The sequence below is a fragment of the Cyprinodon variegatus genome, unplaced genomic scaffold (genome assembly GCF_000732505.1).
Source record: "Cyprinodon variegatus isolate N-32 unplaced genomic scaffold, C_variegatus-1.0 Scaffold792, whole genome shotgun sequence".
Taxonomy (NCBI): Eukaryota; Metazoa; Chordata; class Actinopteri; order Cyprinodontiformes; family Cyprinodontidae; genus Cyprinodon; species Cyprinodon variegatus.
In genome coordinates this window covers 178,464-202,656 of record NW_015151245.1, presented here as the reverse complement: position 1 = coordinate 202,656, position 24,193 = coordinate 178,464, and the positions used below count along the sequence as shown (strand labels likewise).

At 38.8% G+C, this 24,193-nt stretch overlaps 1 protein-coding gene across 3 annotated transcripts in view; it reads left to right on the top strand.

Moving 5' to 3' along the window:
* The window catches only part of tsc2 (tuberous sclerosis 2), a 41,877-nt gene extending 17,684 nt beyond the window's left edge, over positions 1-24,193 (top strand). For 2 of the 3 annotated variants that reach the window (XM_015396361.1, XM_015396360.1), the window contains exons 20-41: positions 633-755; positions 1,534-1,668; positions 1,790-1,979; positions 2,108-2,201; positions 2,282-2,384; positions 4,068-4,162; positions 7,643-7,783; positions 10,319-10,480; positions 11,273-11,443; positions 11,700-11,812; positions 12,168-12,410; positions 12,510-12,758; positions 16,556-16,695; positions 18,086-18,690; positions 19,281-19,359; positions 19,840-19,926; positions 21,464-21,650; positions 21,727-21,866; positions 21,950-22,028; positions 22,097-22,188; positions 23,703-23,801; positions 23,903-24,193. In XM_015396361.1, coding sequence (XP_015251847.1) covers positions 633-755; positions 1,534-1,668; positions 1,790-1,979; positions 2,108-2,201; positions 2,282-2,384; positions 4,068-4,162; positions 7,643-7,783; positions 10,319-10,480; positions 11,273-11,443; positions 11,700-11,812; positions 12,168-12,410; positions 12,510-12,758; positions 16,556-16,695; positions 18,086-18,690; positions 19,281-19,359; positions 19,840-19,926; positions 21,464-21,650; positions 21,727-21,866; positions 21,950-22,028; positions 22,097-22,188; positions 23,703-23,801; positions 23,903-24,070 — 3,495 coding nt within the window. In that variant the 3' untranslated portion in view covers positions 24,071-24,193. The remainder of the gene's footprint in view (positions 1-632; positions 756-1,533; positions 1,669-1,789; positions 1,980-2,107; positions 2,202-2,281; positions 2,385-4,067; positions 4,163-7,642; positions 7,784-10,318; positions 10,481-11,272; positions 11,444-11,699; positions 11,813-12,167; positions 12,411-12,509; positions 12,759-16,555; positions 16,696-18,085; positions 18,691-19,280; positions 19,360-19,839; positions 19,927-21,463; positions 21,651-21,726; positions 21,867-21,949; positions 22,029-22,096; positions 22,189-23,702; positions 23,802-23,902) is intronic. The other variant, XM_015396362.1, reaches the window with a different exon arrangement.

Genomic DNA, 24,193 nt, shown 5'->3' with positions numbered 1-24,193 from the left:
GCACATTTGTCAAAACTCCTGCAGCTGTTTTGTTCCTCTGCCTATACACACCTGAATCACATTATTAGGCCATAAACAGGAATCTGTAGAAATTGGCTCTATGAGGAGGTATTTCAGACTTGGGATGCATTCAAGAGTTGCAAAATACTGACCCCCTAAAATCCCAACTGTTTAGCTTTTAAGTATCTGTTCTTTAGCTCAACTGATGAGATATCAAGGTCATTGGAAGAACTTGTAATTCAGCCAGGATGTCACTAAAAGTTGTAGGACATCAGATGATGACTGGAGTTTGAGACAAAATCAGTGGCAGTAAAACACAGGGAAGAAGCTACATGTGGTGTTTATCTAAACCTTTAGTATTTAACAGGGTCAAAATGTATTTATGTAAAAAAAAAAAAGGCTTTATTTAGTTTTTTGGAGAGGAGTAGATATTAATCCCAGCATGGAACAAGCCTTATTGGTCAGGTTACAAACTTCACTTTCGGACCCGATGAGGCAATGGCTGTGTATCTGCCAAATAACTTTGCCCCCTAATTTGTGAGCTTTCTAATACTTACTTCTTTTTTGTTCCAAACATGTCGGAGCACATTAAACATTTATGAATTGCTTTTACCTATACTCTTATTTTGCAGGAGACTGACTGGAAGGTTCTGAAAGTCGTCCTTGAGAAGCTGCCGTGGATGCTGCAGTTCAAAGTCCTTTTATTAACTTCAGCGTGCAGCTTGGATCACCTCTGCTCAACGCTCTGCGCCATGGTAGCAAACCTTCTCTCAAATGTTCAAAATGGGATGAATAGTTAGTTAATAAGAGGAATAGAGCTTTGTTTTTTGTTTTTTCTCCAGCGAGGACTGGGCGGTTATTATTCACAAGCAGCAAATTTTTTTTTTCTTATTTTATATTTTTAAATCAAATTGTTTAGCCAAATCCAAGAAAGCCCTTAACAACCGAATGCTTCGGCTGCTGCCATAAATTCAGTGACCTCACACTGGGTAATCAGGTCTCAGCTGACAGGAGCTAAAGGGAAGGAGCTTTGGTTTTGAATTGATGAATTTTGGCAGTTATATGCAATCACACAGATGTGTAGCAATGCATTACTCTCAATAGGGTAGTGGTTTCTGAGTTATCTGAAAAGGCCTAAACTTTTTCCGTGTTCCACGAGGCATCATGCATGAACATAGGAGTCCACAATTGCAGTAAATATTTGGATTTTGTTCATCATCCATTGAAATATAGGTATTTTCGTCCCTATTGCTATCAGTTCCAGTGTGTATATCTGACTTGTTGTCTATCCTGAAGGGATATCACACTTATGTTTTTTGTATGGGCAAAGAAACCGAATGGACAAAGGAGCGTTTTTCCTTTAAGAATTTTCTTTTTCAATCATTAGTAGCTGAATATCCCTAGTTTTGACGGTAAGTACGTCAGGAGAGCATGTCAATTAAACGTTTCATCCCATCTTTAACAAGTCCTCATGTGGCAAGGCTAACTATTGATTACTTGTTAATCTTTTTTCCTTTTAATATTTCTGCCAAGGTGACGGATCGTCAGATTTCAGAGCGTTTGAAAAAGATGCCAGAGGGTTTCTCGCGCACAGACGTTCAGCTGGCAGTGGTCCCGGTTCTTACAGCAATAACCTCTTACCACAGCTACCTGGAGCAATCCAGACAGGTGGACGTGATTAGATTCACATTTTAGAAATCCTGGCAGATCAAATCACTTTTTTAGTCAGATGTTAGTAGATTTTCACGCTGAATCCTTCTGACTTCATTTTATTTTTCCCTTTCTGCAGAGAGAGTTAGTTCAGTGTCTTGAGACCGGCCTCATTTATCGATGTGCCAAACAGTGTGTGGTGGCCCTTACCATGTGCACGGTGGAGATGCCTGACATCATGATCAAGCTTCTCCCAGCTCTTATCGTCAAGCTCACCCACATCTCTGCTACTGTTGCTATGGCTTCTCCCATGCTGGAGTTTCTCTCCAGTGAGTTCTTAAAGCTAATGTTTTTTTTTAACTCATGCTTTATATTTTTCCCGTGGATTTCTGGAGATACGTTCCAGCTGTAACCCTGATAAAGTGTTAAATCTGTAGTGTCCTCTGTTGTTTCACAGCTTTGGTGCGATTACCCCATCTGTACGCCAACTTTGTAGCTGAGCAGTATGTAAGCGTATTCGCCATCTCGCTGCCCTACACCAACCCCTCAAAGTCAGTACTATAACACTTTAGTATGCATTATGTCTGCTCCATGAGCTCCCTCTGACATGTCAGTTTTTTTTCTCCATTAGGTTCAACCAGTACATTGTATCCTTGGCCCACCATGTGATTGCCATGTGGTTCATACGCTGCAGACTGCCCTTCCGCAAGGACTTTGTTCAATACATCACCAAGGTGAGGCAACACTGTTAGTGTGATTGCTTGTACTTTTTGAAATTCCCAAAACTTCAAGGAAATGTAGAACAGAAACTACAAGAATGTCTAAAAATGTACAGGCAAAGATAGAGGTGTATGCAGACTTGAAGGACTTTTTTTCTGTCTCCTTGGCAAGCTGGGACCTTCTTACACTGTAGTGTTTATTTGATAAAGTTGTTACTTTGCTCATCAGGAGATCTCTTCACATGCTAAACACAATCAACACTTGTTGGAAGCGGTTGCAGCTTTCTCTGTGCTGCCGTCGACGTTTTGGCTGACTAGTTTTGACTGACTAGTTTTGACTGCTTTTTCATAATTTTTTTTTAAATAAGTAAATTCTTTGGTAATATTACCATATCGTATCCATTTATTGATAATTGTCTTTTTATTTTTTTGTTAATATTTGCTTTAAATGCGGTGGTTTTTTTTCTCTTTTCTTGAAAAAGGGAGTTGTTTGACCCTTTAGCTAAAAGCTGCAAATGTCTGGGAGATCATTTTATGCCACGTTTACATCGGACACACTTTGGGCAGCAAATAAAAAGGCCTGCTGCTGCATTTTTGATGCTTGTACACATTAAGGTCAGACGTGCATCAAGAACATCTTTGACGCACGTCCAGTAAAGTGTGTCCAGATGTATCTGATGCATTTGCTGCTCCTGTGTTCATTGGCAGAGAGTGGCTCTGTTATATTTGCTGTGATAAGCTGGTAAAAAGTAGTTTTGATATATTTTGAAGTGAGAAGGTCCATCTCAAGCCATTGTCTGTGCATTCAGTTCAACAAGATTACGATCCTGCATTGAAATATTATTCCGCTATTGCAGCCACTTAGATCCCCACATACAGGCAGTTCGCTGTCATTGGGAATTCCCAGCAGCAGTTTTCCGTTACTGTTTGTCGCAGCTGGAAGTAGATGTTAGTGTTTTTCAGGTATAGTAAAAAATGCAGGTACCAGAATAACAGCGAATATATTTTGCTGGCAGGTTTCCACATTTTAAGTTAATTTAGGCGTTAAACTGTTTCAGTGGAGTGGTCATAGTCTCTGCTTCAGCAGTGCTGTCTGTCTCCCCTGCCAGCTCCCAAATCAGCTTCTCTGATTGGTTGATGTTGCGTGTCCAGCAGCAAAAATGTTTTTCCATCTCTGTCAGCTGCCGCTTGTGAAGCTCGTCACGCGCCTCAGAAGCTCACGAGGCACTGATTTAGCTGCTCCTGCTGCAGGAGACGTGCAGCAGGACCTTTTGAAGCACCTTGATACGTCAACCATAGACTTTGTATATAAACCAGCTGCTACTGTTGCTTCAATGGCGTGCGTTGTGAACGTGGCATTAGAGCAGCTAAAGCTTGTTTCTAGTTGATCCAATTTGCCATAATAAAGATTTACTGTAAACAATACGCTCCAGTAAAGTATAATTTTTAGGGTTGTGAACACTTATGTTCCAAGGGTTATCGCACCTTTTATTAGATTTTTTTTATTTATCTTCTTTAATTATTTTTTATGTGCTGCTTTGCCATGATGATCTGCTTTTTTTTTTTTTTACATTGCAGAATCTTTGCATTTTTACCCTTTATTTTTTCTTAATCTTCACATCTAGACTCACATGTGGTCTAAATAACATGGTCATTTCAAAGTTACACCTTAACATCTCTCTGGGTGCCTCTCTGCAGGGTTTGCGCTCCAACGCCCTTCTGCCTTTTGACGACGGACACGAGCAAAGCCCCTTCCGTGCACGAAGCACAAGCCTGAATGAAAGGCCCAAAAGGTAAAGAACGCTTTTTTATGCAGCCAAAGTAGCAGCTGGCAGTGCAGTGCGCAGCCCTTGCAGCCGAGGTCGTGTAAGAGGGATGGGGGTAAATACGCTGATGTGTTTAATTGCTCTGGTTCCTCTCAGGTTGCCATGGTGATCAATATTTCTTCTACATTTTCTGTTCTCGTTTTTTTTTTTTAGTTGTCACAGTTTGTCTTGCAAACGTCTCATAGTGGGTGCCATTTTAACTTTATCCTGCATAATGTCATAGCATTTCATCTAATGTTTTTTTTATTTTTTATTAGCTGCTTGCATCATAAATCAGCTGCTTTTATATTTAGTCCCTCACTCTTTCCCTTAACTACCAGGTTGAGCTAAAGAAACAAAAAGTTGGAGTTGAAGTTCTTCCTTTCTGTCCAACCTAACATTTCCCCGTTTTTTTTAATTTATTTATAAAAACACACTTACTAAAACTGAAATAATTTCTTCTAAATACCATTAAGATTTATCTCCCAACCTCCAAAACTCTCAAACAATGTGTTGCTTTCTTTATTATTACAACACGGCATTAAAAATCAGCCAGTATCCAGTGTTACATGAACGGTGCCTTGGGAGATGTATTCATAATCTTTAAAGATTTTTACAGTTTGGCAAACAACAACCACACTTTTTCATGTCTTTTTTTGAGAATTTATGTGGTAGACCAACACAAAGTGTTGCTCAATTGATCGTCAGCATTTCATCACAGATGAATATCTGAAACCTGCTGTTCATTACTAGTCAGCCCGTTTTATCCAAATACCACTAAATAGATTTCAGTGCAGTCATTTGTCCATCTGTTAATGTGAAAATGGCCTAGTCAAAGTTCCCCCAAATCCATTTGTGAACCTGTGACAACCCTTCATATTTGCTCACAGAGGCTGTCAGGATATCCAAAGCTAGAACAGGTCGACTTGGAAAGACCTGCATATGTAGTTATATTAAAGCCTCAGGAGGGATGAAAACAAAAATGCATGGCAGACTTTTCAGATTAGTTTAAGAAATAGGATCCAGAAAAGCCTCAATTCTTTTCTGTCCACTACACATTTATACATCCTTTGTATCGGTCTATAACAGTGGTGTCCAAACCTTTATACACCAACTCCAAACTGACATTGAAAGGAACTGCAGACTACAATGTTTTGGTTGTTTTCTAATTTAAGGCATTATTATTTTTTAAATGCTGCTGCCCCCGCGACCCGACCCCGGATAAGCAGAGGAAGATGGATGGATGGATGGATATTTTTTAAATGTTTTATTTTCGCATGTAAAGAAAAATTAAACCTAAGAAAACATAAAAAAACACAGAATAGATTTGTATTTTTTACAGCACTGGTGGGTTGTTTTTTTTTTTTGACAGTTGGATGACAGGAAAAGGGGGTATGAGACATGCGGGAAAGGACCTCAGGTCGGATTCAAACCTGGGTCAGCCGCGTAAAGGGCTAAGGCCTCCGTAGATGGATCAAGCGCTAACCACTGCACCACCAAACACAGAATAGTTTGATAGAATTAAGAAATCAATATTCAATCAATGTAGTTACAAAACATGAAATCTTACTGGTTTGGTGAAAGCAATAAGATCTCCCAATTTTTTATTATTTTCTTGTATTGATCTCTGGATTTGGTAACGTCTTTAAAAGTTCTTATTCTATATAGCCAGTGTTTTAAATTGATGTCCAACTGGTTGGTTCCCCAATGGATGTCTGATGGTAATATTTACTAATCAATTAAAACGAAAGCAATGCATGGGTGACAACAGATGATAGCATTCTGTGTTGCACCCTACGTACTTTGACTTGTCTATCTTTTTTTTTTTTTAAGGCAGAATAAAATGCACAATCAAACACTTCCTTTTTATTTGCTGGCCTCAGTTTTAGCTCCTCAGCCTTAGTTTGGAGACCCGTAATCTATGATATAAAACCTTAATGTAAAACAGTTCAATTTGTGGTTGCAACACTTCTGTGGTTTATTTTCTAATACTATATGAAAAGAATACCCCCTCCAGTAGCTCACATATAATATCATCATCCCTGAGCTGTTAATGTCCACTAAATGATAAGCACTCAGCATGATTTCTTTACATTCATTCATGTGCTGGTTTACTTTTTAAATGAATTTATTTAAATCCAAAGTAGTTCTCTTTTGTTTCTTTTAATATTCTACAAGCCGTTCTTTAGTTCATAATTGTAGTCTGACAGTTTCTCTTTAATTTTCGATGTTTTACTTTTAATTTGCTTGTGCTTTTGTCCTAGCATGGGTCAGAAGTGCCACAATCCAGTAAATCCATATTTATTCCAACATTGTACATGTCATCATTAAAAGAAGGTTATAACTATTCAAAACAATCCATTATTCATTATATTCTTTTCAATTTATGAAATAAAAAATAGGCAGAACTGAATTAATTTGTGTAATCATGTAATTTTGAATGATTTATTTTGATATTTCTGTGCTTTAGTTCATCATTAAATAATTTTAACTGTGGCCTTTTTTAGTCAAAAATAGCCTAACGTCTGATTGGTTAACATCCTTCCTAAAGACCAATCACCTTTTTTTGTATTTAGCAGGCTTTTTCCATCCCCTTGATTTTTTTTTTTTTAGTGAATTTAAAAATCGACTTTGAAATGAATACATAAAAATTACATATAACCTTTACATTAATGATTTTTTTAATGCTTTTATTATGATTCTATTACATTATAAAGTATGAGAATCTTTGTGATATTTTTTATGTTTCAATATTTTTACTCAAATTAGAGATTTCTTAACAGGCTTACTATGAATTGTTGCACTTCTGGTCCTCCATATTTCCATCCCTACCTCTATCTTTCTCTCATATTAGCTGTTTACTTCACTTTGAACCTGCTGAAATGTGTATTTTGTTGCTCTCCTGAATACTTCCTCTGTATTTTTAATTTTTGAGTAGTGGAGGCTGGTTGACCCTCTGCTTGTAGCTGGTGTCTTTATTTTGGTTTTATCCTTTCTTAAACCCTCTTTTCTTTCTCATTTCTCCTGTTATGTGAATCATGTTGTTCACTGCTGTTAATTTTCACCTTGTTTTGTTTGTTTTGTTTTCTTTATTTGACCCCCCCTCCTCTGCTGCCTCCTGCGATTGGGTGCTGCCTTGTGGTTGTGGTTTTGGGGATGGTTGTGTCATCCTGGATCCCCTCCACATTGCTCCTGGCCCCCCCTCCTGTCACTCCCACCCTGTGATGTCTGTTCCCTGTGCCCACCCCCCTCCCTCTACTGCCTGGCCTTTGCCCCTCGCCACCTGCTCATGTTGCTGTGGTGCTCTGGTGATCATCTCTGCTGTCTCCTGGTGTACTATGAAAACCACTCCTCTACCATTGCTCCCAAACCAACGCTGCCCTCATCACGACCCACCCCCTTTACTCCCCCACATAATGCCCGCCCCATTCCCGCCACTCTTTGCCACGGACGCTCCCCGCCGCCCAGTCTGCGGGCTGGAAAAGTGGCAAAGCCTTCAGCATCTGTAGCCAATAGCAGCAGCTCTCCAGTTAAAGAGCTGAGGGACCTTTCCGCCATGGAGGCTTTCCGCTCCCGCAGCATCAGCGTCTCTGAACACGCGGTTCGCAGGTTAGAAGAGAACGTCCTTGGTAACAAAGCAGAAATAAAACCAAAAAACATGGGTAACAGCCTAACACTTGTTGCTTCCTCCATGGGATGGTTGATGGGGGTCAGACGGGTCCGTCGAGCAGTTGTAGGGGAGGGTTGTTGTAATAGGGACTCCTAAAACAGGTGGTGCATGCTGGAGGAAGGTGTGTGATGGCCTTTTTGGTTTAATTTTGGCTGTCTTTTTGTGTGTGCTGTTTTGGGTTTTGTCAATGTCATTTGCTTTTGCATGCAGTGTTTGTTAAAGCCAGTTGGAAAACATCTTGATCCACTTGAATGTTTTTTTTTTATTTTTATTTACTTTGCTCTAACACAAATTTTGCTTTATTGTTTTATAATTTTTCTGGTACTTTCTGATTCAAATGTTACATGTTTGCTTGGCGAAATGCTGACTGGTTTTGATTGGCCTCAGCAAATGAATGCAGAGAGAGACTGGTGCGTGTTCAGAGTGCTGCTACATTTATTTTCTCTTCGACAGCAACTGTGACCCCAGCTTTGGCTTTTTTTCAATTTCTGCTTTCTCCTCCATTGTTGGCCACAACAGCAACACAACAGCTATGTCTGCCTGCTTGACATATTTTTGTTTTTGTTTGGCTTCAATGGAACATCCACTATGCTGCTATGACCATGGCAATCTATTAGTCTGGGAAGATGGGAGTTAGCTTGGGCTGAGCTGAGGTTTTAATCAGAAAGCTCTCCATCACCACAAACACACACACGTCTTCAGACATTTTGTCTACCTTGCTTGTTTGCCTCATTTTTACTCGTGTGGCTGAAAAAAGGAGATCAAACACTGCAGTTCAATGTGGTTACAGTGCAGCTAGGAGAAAAGTCCCTGTACAACCACAAACATCGATGTGATGTGGATTTTATGTGATAGACAAACATCAACAACTTTGTAGTGGAAGAAAAACAGCTAAATTATTTCACTTTTTCCCCCCATCCATCTTAACAAGTAAAAATTAGCTGAAAAAATGTATGTTAGCAACAGCAGAATTAATCTCTGCCCTAGTTTCAGGTTTTAGATTAGGTTCTCTAAAACCACTTTGTATTACAGAATTTAATTTAGTGGTGTCATGCCTGATTTTCCTTTTTTCTTTGTTTAAATGTTTTTTTTTTTTGTTTGTTTGTTTTTTTGTTTTTTACAATGAAGCAACAATCAATGTTGGTCCATCATATAATATCCCATCAATTATGTTGCCGTTTGTGGTTGTGGCAAAATGTGACAAAAGCTAGTGGGAATAAAAACTTTTTATGTCGTAATATGCCTCAGTTTCTCAACAGATGGCAGCAAAACAACAATGTGTCCAGTTGCTCTTGGTTACACTAATAAGGATTTATTAATAGAAGACTGCAGTGTAGATCTTCTTCACCAGCATCATTTGGTGAATGGCTGCATATTTATTTTTTTTTTCCTTTCAAATTTTTAAAGGTTTGTTTAATGTTGTCAGATTCAAACCTTTGTATCCAAGAGGACATTAACTCCAATATGACCATGTTTGATTTTTATCAGTTCGACCTGAGTTTAATTAAAAGGATATAAATTTGTTCATGGTCATATTTCAATGGAGTTTGTGTTCACTGGAGATTTAAATAAAGTATTTATGTACAAATGAAGACAGGTAAGTGTGTGTGTGTGAGGGGGTCTCATTAGAAGTGATTATTAGGGCTTGGTCTGATTGAGGAACTTTATTTAACATCTAAAAGGAGAAAACACTCGGAGAACAAATGAACTCTTTATGTGAAATATAAGGCTTTTTAATTAGTTAATTTATTTAATCCAAGCATGTTTGTCAAACAAACAAAAAAAAAGATAAACAGAAAGCAAATGAGCTCATATGACACTATGATTTGATCAATTTATTCAGTTCATTTTCTGTTCCTCCCTTCACTTTTTTTCTCTCTCCATCTTAATGATTTGGACTGCAACATTCTGCAGCCTTAAATAATCCATCCTGTCAAGAACAGACATCTCAGGGGGCCGTGAGCGCGGCTGTGAAGGGCTCATTATGAGCGTCTAATAAAGCTTTCAGCTCCCATCCTGTTTTTGTCTAGATCTGACTGAGAGAGCAGAATCTTCTATGTATGTAAGTGCTGCTCTCTCTGCAGATGGCGAGTTACCGGTCTTCACTCCATTGTTCTTTAACCAGAAATATATGTCTTCAATTAGCCACTTTCATTAGAAAAGACCTCATAGGAAAAATTTCTTTCCATTCAATAAGAAGAAATAATTGCACCATCAAACCTCACTCAGACCATGTCCCAGCCTTTGTCTATGTTTTGTGTGCTTGAAAAAGTCTCTGTCAGTATTATTTTGCTTGGATGCATGCATGTAAATGCTTGGTTTGCACATGATTTAGATAGAACCTAAATCCCTGGTTTGTTTTCTCTGCATATTTTTATTTCCAATCCTGTTGTCTCTGCCCATGCATGCCTTTGGACTGCATGCCTTTCTCTTTGTCCTCTTTGCTCCAATATCTCGTTCTTTGCCCCTCATAGGATGCACACTTCAACCACAACCTGCAGCCTGGGCTCTGCTGATGAAAATGCAGTGACTCAGGCCGACGAGGGGCTTAAGACAGTCCACCTGGAGCTCACGGAGACTTGTCTTGACATGATGGCACGATATGTGTTTTCAAACTTCTCTGCTCTGCCTAAGAGGTCAGTAAGGGTCACTCTGTTTCTATTAGAGACGCAGAACTCACGTTTAAGCTGATTTGACAAAGGATTACAAATTTTAGTTGGTTTTTATTTTTGCAAGATGACAAAACAGCATTAAAAACCCTTTTTCTCTGGTGATATATTAGAATTTTAATATCAAGTCAGTATTAACGTCACTATATGTGAGAGAGAAGTTGCTTTTATATTAGTTTTTTCTTTAATAAAAAAAAAGAAGCTTCATTCTTGATTTAGTACTCTCACTTAAATATTTTCTTATTTTCTGTTCTTACTTAATTTATAGCCTTTCTTTCTAATAGTATCTCAAAAAGATAAAACAAAAATTACTGAAAAGTAGATTCCTGAATGAAGAGTCAACATTTTTAATTTGAAATTATGTCAGAGCTCAAACGTTTTAACAAACTGTTTTTGAATACTTTATTCAGATATAAATGGTCTTTTTAAAGTCTAATCTGCCTAGTCAAAACAAAATGTCATTGTGGTTTTCTAACGGTAACAAAGATTTCCGATTTATGCTTCCCTCAGTAAAAACTTCCTCTCAGTAAAAAGTTTTACTCAGTACTGTATCCTAGTATCTTATCTAGCTCTGTGGTGAGAAAACAACCAGATTTCTATATTGTTTGACCGACTGCTCGCCTGTCCTGGTTGATCAGGTTGGAAATCGTCAGTTTGGTCATCAGCTGATTTTTATCGCAATTAACTATTTATTAGATCTCAAGCTGTAACAATGTGTTAAGGAAATATTGATCACCTGGCTTCTTGTTGTCTTTTTAGGTCTCCTATTGCAGAATTTCTATTAGCCGGAGGTCGCAGCATGACCTGGTTGGTGGGCAACAAGCTTATCACCATCACAACCAGTGGGGGGGTCAGAACACAAGCCTTGCTGGGCCTGGATATGTCTGAGCGTCTGGGAGGAGGAGGAGGAGGAGGAGGAGAAATGACGAGGTAAAATTTTTAGAGCCACAAACTAGACATTTATGAAGTTTTTTTCTTTCCTTTTCTGACTCATCATTTTTAGTAAATAGAGACATGTTTAACATTTTAAAGAAATCATACCTGACACAATCCACTTTTATTTATTACACGCCTTAATGCTTTTATTTTTATTACAATTCAAAACCAAAAGGTTTAAGCAAATTGCTGTTTGGTTTGAGTGGTTTTCTATGTGTGCAAGGAGTCCTGAAATCTGCTGGGTTTGCAGGTCAGATCCGTCACTTCACACCCGAATGACCAAAGAGGCTCCGGCCAAACTGGAGTCGCAGTCCAGTCAGCAACAGAATAGGACCGCTCGGACCCGGGTCCGCTCTAGATCAGGTAAGAATTTACGCAGTTCTACTTATTATCTGCAGCCCCTGAAATCAGGTAGCTTTCTCTCTCACTGCTGGATATCTAATTTATTTCTGTCTCTTATTGATGTTTGAATAAAATCAATAACAGTAACACCAGTAACCTATTCCTTACTTTATAGAAATGCGTTTTCAGTGAGGTCTTTCTCTTCTTACAGTTTGTGTTCTGTTGTAGCTATTTTATTACTCTTCTCTAAATCATTTGTCTTGTTTTGAGTGTTTTTCTTCACCTTTAGGTGTGAACATCTCAGGATGTTTTTGTCACAGACGCAGTGTGAAGGAGGTCTCTCTGTGTTTTAAAAATAATCCATTCCTGTTTCCAGGTGGTCATGCACTGCGGGCTGGTCCTATTCAGAGTCTCAGTCCTCTAGTTTCTCCCTCAGAAGGAGAGTTGGCTCCTTCTTCTTCTCCCTCCTCTGGCCCCACCTTAGATGGTGTTGGTCCTCCCTCCTCCACCTCTGCCCCTCTGTCTGCCCCCCCTCCCCTCAAAGACAACCCTAGCCTAGCTGAATTTGTTCCAATGCTTACTCAGGGTTGGGCAGAAATCTTCATTCGGAGACCTTCAGGTATGACCTCGCTGGACTAGGTCCATCTTAGCATTCTGTCATCTGATATAGCGTGATACAACATTTGCAGGTGTGTTTTGTGGCTCTCTTTCACCTCAGGTAACACCAGCTGGCTGATGTGTCTGGAGAACCCACCCAGTCCTTTCTCCTCTGAGCTGGGTAACATGCCTCTGCAGGAGCTCTCCACTGTGCTGATGGCAATGGAGGGAGTAAAGGAGCCTCCTACTCAGACAGCTAGTGCTCCAGCCAGCACAGCCGCTCCAGCGCCAACATCTGTGTCTGAACCTCTAACTCAAACACACAGTAGTGGTGGCGGAAAGACAAACTTGTTTCAGCGCTCCAACACAGGTGTGTAACAGTATAAAAAAGTAAAGATTTACAGAAATGGAGCAGATTTTAGTGCCCGATTACATTTGGTGCTGATAAAACGTTCTAATAGCCGTGAACTTTCCCTCCTTTTTTTTTTTAGTATTGCAGCCTCCTACCTATTATCAGACCAGCCAACATGCTGCATATGTTGAAAAATGGTTTAATAGTAAAACTGACATGCATTAGATGCAGACTTTTTTTAACCATCTTTAGTTGACTCTTTTTTCCATCAGCTTTGCATGTTTGCAGACTCAAATGTTTTTCCTCTTCTCCTTATGCAAATATAACTCAAACCTATTATCATAAACTACTGGATTACAATCTATTTGGTATGCCGGCCAAAATCCTCAAAATAAACAATTTGATTACAAAATTATGTTTTTTTTTATTTTTTTATTTACAGTTAAAAACATGCACATTTTTAAGATAAGAAAATTATTAAAAATAAAACAAGGGACCTGTGAGTCATTTGTACTGCCTATGCTGGCCAAATGTTTCCACTTCTGGAACGCCAATTCCCAACTTCAAGGAGAAACCGCTTAGTTGTAGCTCAGGATTCATGCTGAGCCTAATTTTTTTTAGCTTTATCCATTTCCCCACCAACTTATCTCAAGGGCCAACCTCCCTGTTGAAGAAAAAGCATCCCCACAGCATGATGCTGTCACCACCGTGTTTCACAGTAGCAAAGATGTTTTTAGTGAGCAATGACGTTTTAGTTTCCCTCCTCTCAAAGCGTTTAGTTGGCCAAAAAGCACTTTGTTTTTGTCTCCTCTGACCTCCTCTTGGTGAGCTGAAGACTGGACCTCCAAAGAAATTTAGGTTTGCAGACCAAATGTGAAAAAAATGAAATGGCTACAAGCCCTCCCTGCCAGGCACTATAGATATAAAGCAACAGCGAGCCCTTTCTGTCTGCCTGTTTTCTGTATTTGAGTTTCCATTTCTTTCCAGTTAGTTGTCTTTAAATATCTCTTTATTCACTTTTTTTAAATACTTTTTTCCCTATTGTTTGATTTTTTTTTTTGACTCGATTTTTAAAATTTTTCTTCACCCTGGTGGAAATGCTGGTTTGTGATTGGCTGTGGTGTGTTTTGTGGCTCCATGTGCCCTTGATTTCCCCTCCCCCCTCTGCATCCTGACTATAGTGGGCGGCTCGCTCTGGTCTCTGGGTATGGCCAGTGCCCCCCCAGCCCCTCCAGCCCCTGGCAGGTTGCACAGGAGCATTTCCTGGGCAGGTACCGTCATCATGTGTGAGCCCCCCCCCCACCCCCATACCTCTCCCCTCCCTTCCAGAAAAGTCCTGGGGTAGTATATTTCTTCTCACTTGTACAAAACAGTGGTCTTTCACTAACAATGCAGGGATAGTTTAGAGTCTATCTGGATATCTAGTAATTATACATCTAAAACAAACCTATTAAAGAGCTACATGAATCCTAAATAGACAACAAATGTAAATATTAAATTAATGTACTTGGTCATATATATATTTATATAAAAAACAAGTTAACTTTTACACACAGTGAAGGAATAGATTATTAATGTCCTATTGATTTATTTAGGTTTTCTAACAAATAAAGCACTTTTTCTGTTTTAGTCCGTAGGATTAAGAACCTTTATGGCTGTTTCACTGCCATGCTCAAGCACAACAAAACTGGAGCAGAGTTCTACCCTCGGTGCAAACCTGTTACATAAGTAATCAATAACTAAATATAGCATGCACTTATCGGAAAAAAAGACTTTGGTGTGTGAAACACACAGAAATTGCAGACCAGAGATGAATGGCATTTCCCTTGAATTTGGTACAAAAACCTTTATAGTCAAGCTCAGTAATAAGACCTTTTATGCAGCTGATTATTGGGTTTTAACCCACCCCTCCAAAATAAATTTAAATTGTGGATGCTGTATTACTCCATTTTACTCCTCTTTAGCCTCTCCATTGGTGTCTATGTCATACTGAAAGCCTCATTATAGGTTTAACAGGGAACTTGTTTCCTTTAGAAATTGTTCAAAATTAAGGGGGAATTAAACTAGATTTCCAAGAGAACAAGATTTATTGCCAATAACCTTTGTGTCTCTAATGCTACCTTCACACCACACATGACTGAAACAACAGAAGCAGCCGTTTTACATGCAAAGTCAATGGTTGATGCACATCAAGGCGAAGCAAAAGGTCCTGCAGCGCATCTCAAACAGTGCATCTGAGCAGCTGAAGCAGCACCTCATGAGCTTCTGGTTATCTGAGCCCCATGATGCTCTTCACAAACAATAGCTGCTGGCGTTGGAAAAATTAATCTTTTGAATCAGAGAAGCTGATCTTTGAGCTGGCAGGGAGAGAGACACATTGCTGATGCTGAGCGCTATGATCACTCCACTGGAACAGTTTAATGCCTAAATTAACTTAAAATGTGGAAAATATGATTGCTGGCAAAATATGTTCTCTTTTATTACTCTGGTGCCTGTAGTTTGTACCACATACCTGAAAAATGCTAACATCTACAGCCACGATGAACAGTAACGCACCACCGGTATCTGGGGATCTAAGCGGCTCTGACAGCAAAATAATATCTTAAAGTCGGATCGCAGTCTTAACTGACTGAACACATGTTTTGAGGTGGACTTTCTTACTTAAAAATATATAAAATGAACGTTTACCCTCTTAGCAAATATAGCAAAAGCGGTCTCTGCCATTGAACACAGGAGCAGCAGAAGCATCAAATGCATATGTACACACTTTACTGGCTGCGCTTCATGAGTGTCAAGGATGCTGTATACTTGCGTCTGACCTTGATGTACAAGCAGCAGGCACACTTTTTTTGCTGCCCAAAGCCTGTCCGGTGTGAACGTAGCACAAGAAATTACACAAACATCCTTTTGTAACTGTTTGCACTGCAGGAATGTGTTTATAAAATCCCTGACAGGAACTTCATCCACAGTTCTTTGGAGTGTGAATGTTACCACTTAAAACCTTAGAAATTTAAGCTTAAGATCAGCTTTACAATCCCTAATATGTGCTTTTCATCATAGGCCGGGGATGAGTTAAAGAACCATCTTTTTAATTTTCTATCATGCAAACACTTTAGATAAAACTCTGCTGTGTGAAAGACCATCTGTTTTATGGTCAAACTGTACAAGTTGAGAACCTCTTCATCCCTGCTTTCCTTGGATGTTCTTTCCTAACCCTGGAGGGAGGATCCATCTATAACTGATGCCTGCTCGGGAACGATCAATCAGTAGAAGAGCAGCTCCCTCTTTATTTATTTTTCCCAATATCTTCTCTAACTCTTACCTTTCTGAAATATACACCCAGGGTGCCCCTTAATGTTTGCTGTCAACAGGAAAGCTCAGACTTCATCAGGGTCCGCTTTGTTTCACTGGGACATCAGTAAAGCAAAGAAGTGCCTGAGGACGCATGAGTCTGAACCAGAATAAAGTAGATGATGAACGCGCGATGAGTCGAAACAAGCTGCCGAAATGATCTGAGCTCTGTGCTTTTTGTTATTTATTGTAGGTTGTGATCTCATTCATGGCTGTTGTTTGTTGATTGATGTGGAAACTTATTTGATTGTTTCCTGTTCGAATGAATAATTTGCCTCTCAAACTAATTCAATGTTAGTGTGTCTATAATAAATACTGACAGCTGCTGAAATCTTTACTGTTCGGTTCGCACAGCTGTATACATTTGTGTGACTAACACCGGACATATTTCAGCGCTAATATGCAAGTTTTTTCTCCATGCCTCCATCTGTAACGCATGTAACGATTTATGTGTCCTGCGGCAGACTCGGTGGTGGTACTGGAAGAAGTCTCAGGGGTCACAGCAGAGCACACCCCACTGGAGTGGGTGGAGGTTGAAGAGTTTGAGGCGGTTCCCACCGAGCCCATTTTCATGTCTACTGAGAAAGCTCCCTTGCTCAGTAGGGTAAGTAGCAGCCTGGGGCCTAATTAAGCTTTTTCTGACCTGAACTGCTGCTGCGTGCAGATTTACTTTCCATTTGCAGGCTGACTCACATGTGATACATGGATATATACCTGCACTCATGACTAAAGGAAAGAACAGAAACAACCCATTTTCACCCACTCTCATTCAAACATGATGGAGCATCTGGGTCATTTCTTTTATACTATAAAAATAAGTTAAGGCTAAGCAAAAATTGTTTAAAACTTTAAAAAAGTAAAAGGTCATTACTTTGAGATATGTGCAACTATTGTTCCTTTGCCATTCGCCTATTAACTAAAGGCAAATTTCAGCAGAAATAAGTTGCATATCACAGCCTTTACAATAAGTATCTTAAAATAAATATTTAGGAAACTGGGTGACTCCCAAGAAACCGCTCTGTTTTTTTTTGTTGTTTTTTTACCTGGTCCTCCTCTCTGTGTTTAGGAGCAAGAAAAACTTTTACTTTTAGATTCTTAATAATTGATCTGTGGCCAAGTTTGAGAAAGTAAATGCTTTTCTATATTATGTCCTTATTTGAAAAGATCAACCCCATGTTTCCTCCCTGTAATGACCTGTGCTGTAATATCTCCCATTTTGAATAGTTGCAGGGAGAAATCGGCCACATAAACTCATACTGGAGGAAGACGGGAGTGCATTTTTAAAATTGCTTCAGGTTTTTTTTTTATATTTTATTTTGATTGTTAATATATAGATATTTTTATGGATTTAGCACTTTTCTTTTTTTTTTTTACCAAACTTTATTGATACATTGTATTATGAAGATATATAAGCATTTTCAGTGGGAAATCCCTTTCCATTTACAAAATTTCTTTTTTTGTGACACATGAGGTGTCTTTTAAATATTAGAACAAATTATGGTTAACAATGTGGGGAAAGATAAAAAAAAAAAAAAAAAAAAAAAAATCCAAAATAGATTTTATTCTTAAATATTTAAAGAATAAAAACATATTATCTATTTAAATTGCAATATGTATTTAGTTTTTTTTGTAGGTGTTAGGTAGGCTTTTTTGGAGAGAATAACTATTGTTTATTTTTTATTCTGATTCTACGTATTTATTTATTTTAGAAAAAAAATTCATTATTTCTTGATAAAGCTATTTAAAAGGCAGGTTGCTGTTTAGAAGAACTGAAAGGAATATAAAAAAACAAGAAACGATACATTATAAGCCTGACAGTTTAATCAGTAAAATGTGTGATCAAGCTGGTAGCCGTGCTTAATTTTTCTTGAAATTAATGATTCTGTTCTTTCATACTGCAATACTATAATGTTGTTTGTTTTTTTTATCTGATCTTAGCAGTTTTTCTGCTAAACTACGCTAAAAATCTAATATTGTTGACTTTCTTCTTTCAGTCGTCCTCTACCTCCAGTCAGGATGATGAAAAGTCCACTCTGGAAGAAGTGAGCGAAGGAGCGATTCCCATCGATCAGCCCGGTGTTGGTCCTTCCACCCCAGGAAGCCAAGGGCCCGAGCTTCCGTTTCAGAGCCACTCTCAGTCACAGGGCCACGGACTGAACAAGTCTAGCTCGTCTCCGGAGCTACAGACCTTGCCAGAGGCCTTCACCAAAGCAGCTCTGGAGTCTGAGAAAGCTCAGGGGGACATGTCTCGGCCCAGAGCACCCTCAGATGGCAAGGCTCAGGCACAGCAGCCTTATTCAGACAAGGAAAGAGCAGAAGGGAGCACAGGGGTGGACTTTAATGCACCAGGAGGTTCGGTCCAAGGCGCAGAAAGCTCAGGCTCCTTGTCTCAGGCCGGAGGAGTTGCCATGAAGTTGGCTTTTCCAGCTGCTCCTGCAGCACCTGGGCCGATCTCTCCCAGTGGAGGCCACAGACCCCGTGGTCACACAATCTCTGTGTCAGCCCCATCCTCCAGGAGGGAGAGGAAGACGGAGAGGGACTCCTACCACAACCGAACTGGGCGCAGCAACACAGAGAAGATCTCTGGACTTAGTCCCAGGTAGGTATCAGTTAGGCTGGACCGTGGCTTTAGTTCACTGTTACTGACACACAGAACAGCCGAACAGATTGAGGAGCCAAAGATCTCAACTTCATGTAGATGTTTGTTGGAGATGAAAGTTTTTTTTTTTTTTTTCTCCTCAAGGTGTGTCCACTCAGGTTTTACATTATGTCTCAAAGCACAGTTTAGATGGAGAATTTTTTTTTTTTTTTTTTTTTTTTAACCCTTTTAAGTCATTATCTTCCCTTTAGGAGGCTGGTAAACATTAAGCAACCCTAAGGAGACAAAGCAAACTGCAGAACAATTCTTCATATGGAGTGGTGCAATCTTTTCTCTAAATGTAAAAACAAATCCAGATTTTTAGCAGCCATACTGATAAAACTTACTGTTTACTCCAAACAAAACAAACCAGCAATTCCTTTGAAATATTACATTTATCCCTGTAATCATAGATGTGATGTGGAGCCATTTTCTATATATTCCTTGAATGTTTTTTTTGTTTTTTGTTTTTTACTTTTTTAATTGTGATTAATTTGTTTAATGTTATAAAATTTGCATTTGGGTACATTTAACTAACATTTTGTTTTCAGCTTTGTCTTCCTTCAGCTGTATCACTCTCCTTTCTTTGGGAATGAGGCAAATAAGCCGCTCTTGTTGCCCAAAACGCAGGTAAGGATAGAGGCCTTGGAAAAAACGGTCTCTCACTTTCCTGTTCCATTCTGCTTTTCATTGTACAATTGATTACTCAGCATGTTAAAAGATTTGGATTAAAAGGTATTAACAGTTACAGCATTATTCTTTATTAGTCCACATTTTACGTGTATAGTTATTTTCTATGTTTGAACGTTAAGAATAATTCAACAATTATTCTTCATAAATGTATATTTTACTTTAGTGTCAACACAAAAAACTTAAACAAGATTTAACAACTATAGAACAAAAGATACCAAGTTAAGAAATTCACAGTTATAGCTGAAGGCCTATAAAAATAAAATGTTTTAACCATCCATTCATCAATTTAGAATTTAATGTAATAGATTTGATAAAAGCTCAGACTTTTCAAACTGCCTCCCTCAGGCTTACCACTCAGGTTAATGTTGATGTCATCCTTCCCAGAAAGCTGTTAACTTCTCATGGCCTCTGCTGCAGGTGATTGATCGGGCTGTGAAGGTTCTGGACCAAATGCCTCCTTATGATACCCATAAGATTGGAGTGGTGTTTGTAGGAGCCGGTCAGGTGAGAACAAACCTGTTGTAATAATACTGGAGCAGCACATCTGTATAGATTAATCACTTTTTTTCTCTAATAAATAAACAGTTTTTTTTAATTATCATTCTATTTGTTAAGGGAAAGAAACCATCCTAATTAGCTTTGATTCATTGATTCGGCTCCAATTCTCCAGATTTAGAATCAATGCTTTTTGATCCGATGCAATTCTACCTGATCTTTAATTGGATTGCTGGTAATGAAAACATTGCTATGCCACATATTGATAATAGTGTTATATTAACACTCAACAGTAAGTTAACAAAGTAGTAGTGACTGCTGGAAGGACAGTGGAAAATACGTGTTGAAATCAGACTTTGGTTTTATGAATTGATCTTTAGGAATTCGCTCTTCTATGCAGAGTTGGGTTCAGTTAAAACGCATTGGTGGTTTTCAATCATTAACTTTCTGTTTAAATTCAAGTTAAATTTAAGTTCATACTTTGACTAAGCCATGCCAAAACCATCATTGTGACTTTTTGAGCCGTTCAGAGGTGGACTGTTAAGCTTTGGATCATTGTCCTGCTGCATAACACAAGTTTAACTTTAACGTCACAAATGTATGGTTAGTTTTACTCCAAGGTTTTTTGATGAAGAGCAGATTGTATAGTTGCTTTGATGAAATCAAGTCATCCAGGTCCTGCAGCAGCAAAGCAGCCAGAGACATTCACACTACCAGCATGTTTGACTGTGTAATGTTCTTTCTGTGAAGTGCTGGATTAGTTTTACCAAACATATCAGGATTTTAAAAAAAAAAAAATCCTGCTTTTTTTCTTGTGGCTTTTATCTACAGAATATTTTACAGAATAATTTGGAAATATTTTTTCCTTGGAGTCAGTTGTTGGACATTTAGCCTTGAACCAGAGGAGCTCCCGTCAGCAGATCATTTAACTGTCCTCTAGACTGATTGGATAGTCTTACTGGTCAGTTGCATCCCTGCACATCAGACAGAAGCAGCAGGTAGCCTCCTCTGTTTCAGCTTCAGTGAGGGCAGCAGTGTTTTAAATGTTGTTCTAGGTTCCTCTGTGACCTCCTGGATGAGTCGCAGCCGAGCTTTTGGAATAATTCCTATATATATTGAGCTCCTGGGAACGTTCCCCAACTTTAAACGTTCTTTAAAGTTGTGCTCATTTAGGTTCATACTTTGACTAGGAATAGTGTTTGCAGTCTATTTGTTTATAACAGATCTCACTGTGGCTTTGTAGGATTAATTGGTGCTGGGAATTTGCTTTTAATCTTTTTTAATTCCTTAAAATGTGATTTGTTGCTTTTTTAGGCATTTCTTCCTAGCTCAGATTGCTATAAAGGTTCTGTTCTTAAAAGAAATGGAGTCATCATATTAAAAAGCTGCACTTTTTCTTTATTCTGGTGACTTTGTCTGACATAGAAATTTGTTGGACTTTTAAGACTGCTTGGAAAAAATCAAAAATAAGCATTTATGAGGTGGTAAATATATATTCCTACAGCACTTTGCAATGACCTTTATCCTCTTCACTCTTTCTCTTCAGGTTAACAATGAAGTTGCCATCCTGTCCAATGAATATGGTTCTAATCGCTACGCAGCCTTCCTCACCGGACTCGGCAAATTAATCCACCTGAAGGACTGTGACCCCGACCAGATCTTCCTGGGAGGACTGGACCAGTATGGGGATGATGGAGAGTTCACCTACTGTTGGCATGACGACATCATGCAGGGTGTGTGCACGCACGTCTCTACCTCAGTTTTGTTAATGTTGAAGGCTGTTCCAACTGAATGAAAATGTGTCTGCAGCTATATTCCACATTGCCACATTAATGCCAAATCGGGAGAGTGACAAAGGCTGCTGTAACAAGAAGCGCCATATTGGCAACGACTTTGTCATGGTTGTCTATAATGACTCTGGAGAAGAATACAAACTGGGCACCATAAAGGTAAATATGTAAATGTATCTAGTGAAATCATTTAAATATGTTTTTATTTTTTCATTACAAAGTTTGTCTCTTTCCTTGTTTAGGGTCAGTTTAATTTTGTGGAAGTCATTATAAAACCGCTGGATTATAATTGCAACCTCGTCTCTCTCCAATGCCGAAAGGGTGAGTTTATTTCGATCCTTTCTACTCTTCATCATTTTTCCTGCGCTTCATTTTATTCTGTCTTTCAGACCTTGAGGGCCTCGTAGACCCATCGGTGGCGAAAATCGTTTCAGACCGCAACCTTCCTCTCTTGGTTCGACAGATGGCTCTGCATGCAAATGTGAGTCTTAACCTTATATCTATAAAGCCTTGGGAAAATATTTTAGTTTTTGTTTTATATTACAGCCACAAATGTCAATTTATTTCCCTTGCATTCATTTTGAGATAAAACAACATAATTGATATCACAAATTTGAAGTAGAAGGGAAATGATGTAGAACTTAAAATCTGAAACGTGCGGCACGCATTTGTGTTGAGCCAAACTAAGTAAATATTGTTAGAACCATTTAGCAGATTGTCCCCAGCTTTTCCACATATAGACGCTGACATTTCTAATTGTTCTTCTTTGCTGAATAGCTTTAACTCCGTCAGCTCACCACAGATTCACAACTATGCTTTGAACTTTGACTAGGCCATTATGAAACACATGCACTCTAAACCATTCCATTGTAGCTTTGCTTGTACGTCTTGGGTCGTTTTCCTGTTGGTAGGTGAACCTCTGCCACAATCTCGAAACTTTTGTCGTCTCTAACAGCTTTTCCTCCAGAATTAGGCTAACCCTACTGTATTGGGTTCAATTAATCATGACAAAGTCTTACAGATTTATTTTCTCTGCTGGGGAAACATTTCCCCACAGCATGATGCAGCCATCCTCCATGTTTCAGAAAAGGGATTCTGTGCCGCAGCATTAGTTGTTCATCATTTTATCATTGTAAGCTCAAGTGACCAAAACACCTTCCTCATTCAGGTTGTGTCTCCTACATAATGTACCATACCATCTTTATTTATTAAGATCTCTATGACAACCAGAGCTGACGGAAAGCTGACATCACTCCAATGTATACATTAAAAGTTTTAAATGTATAACAAAGTAATTGAAGATTATACACAATAAAACCAACTAAAACAAGCGAGGACAAACAAAGTTTTGCTGATGTTGCAAGCTAAAGGAGTTTTAAAGTAGGCGGTGATGGAGCAGGCTTAGGTTACTCCACAGTAACAGGGAAGGCCACGCCCCCTCCAAGCCTCCTACTAGAGCTTAGAGGCCCCCTACTGCAGGGACAGGGCACGGCCATCTTTCAACAAAACATTTGGATTTTTTACTGGGATTATATTAAAAATACTTGGACTTTTTTTACTAAAACTTGAAGGCCTTAGATTAGATTAGTGGACTGAGTAGACTTTTAGACTTAGACAGATTTGATTGTGATTTTGTACACACAGAGTGTATATAAAAAGAACTTTCGTTCAGTACAGCTCTCAAGACATTAAAATTTTTTCAAAGTGCAGCCGTGATAAAGGTAAGCAGCAGTGATAATGCAAACATGCGACTGTATATTAGTTACAGCTCCAACATTCAGGGTTTTTTTTAAATATAGTAATATGCATATGAGTAAATATGCATTCCACACTTTCCAGCAATTTTTCCACAGTAAAATATTTGTCTGTTCATCAAATAAAATCCCATTACAATAAATGGATGTTAAAGTGCACACATAAAAATAATGTAACATTCAAGTTTGTTACATTCAGTACATCCAAATTCTAAACTAACCCAAGATCTCATTTGTCTAGATGGCTTCTTTGGTTCATCAGTACAGAGCGAATCCCTCGGATGCTTATGCTTCCAAGTGGCTGGCACGTTTACGGCACATAAAGAGGATCAGAACCAGAGTAAGTTTAAAAACCCAAGAGTTAAGAAGTTGTTCTCTGTCACTAATGATTAACTAGTCTAAATTTACACCCACCTGCTTCATCCCACTGCTGTATTCCAGGCTCAAGAAGACATCCAGTCCCGCTCTACTCCTGGAATCTCACTGACCCAAGGACACGCTCAGCAGAACAAACCATTTCAGCAAAGCACGTCTGCATCAAACTCCGAGGCGTCCGGGCAGAGAAAACGACTCGTCTCAACAGTTGACGATTTTACTGATTTTGTTTGATTGCTTTGGCACACACTCTCTCTTTTTCTTTCTCTCTCTCTCTCTCTTTCACACACACAAACACACACACACACAGGTTGTGTTCGTGTGTTTACTACTGTAGGAATTAAAAGTGATCATTTT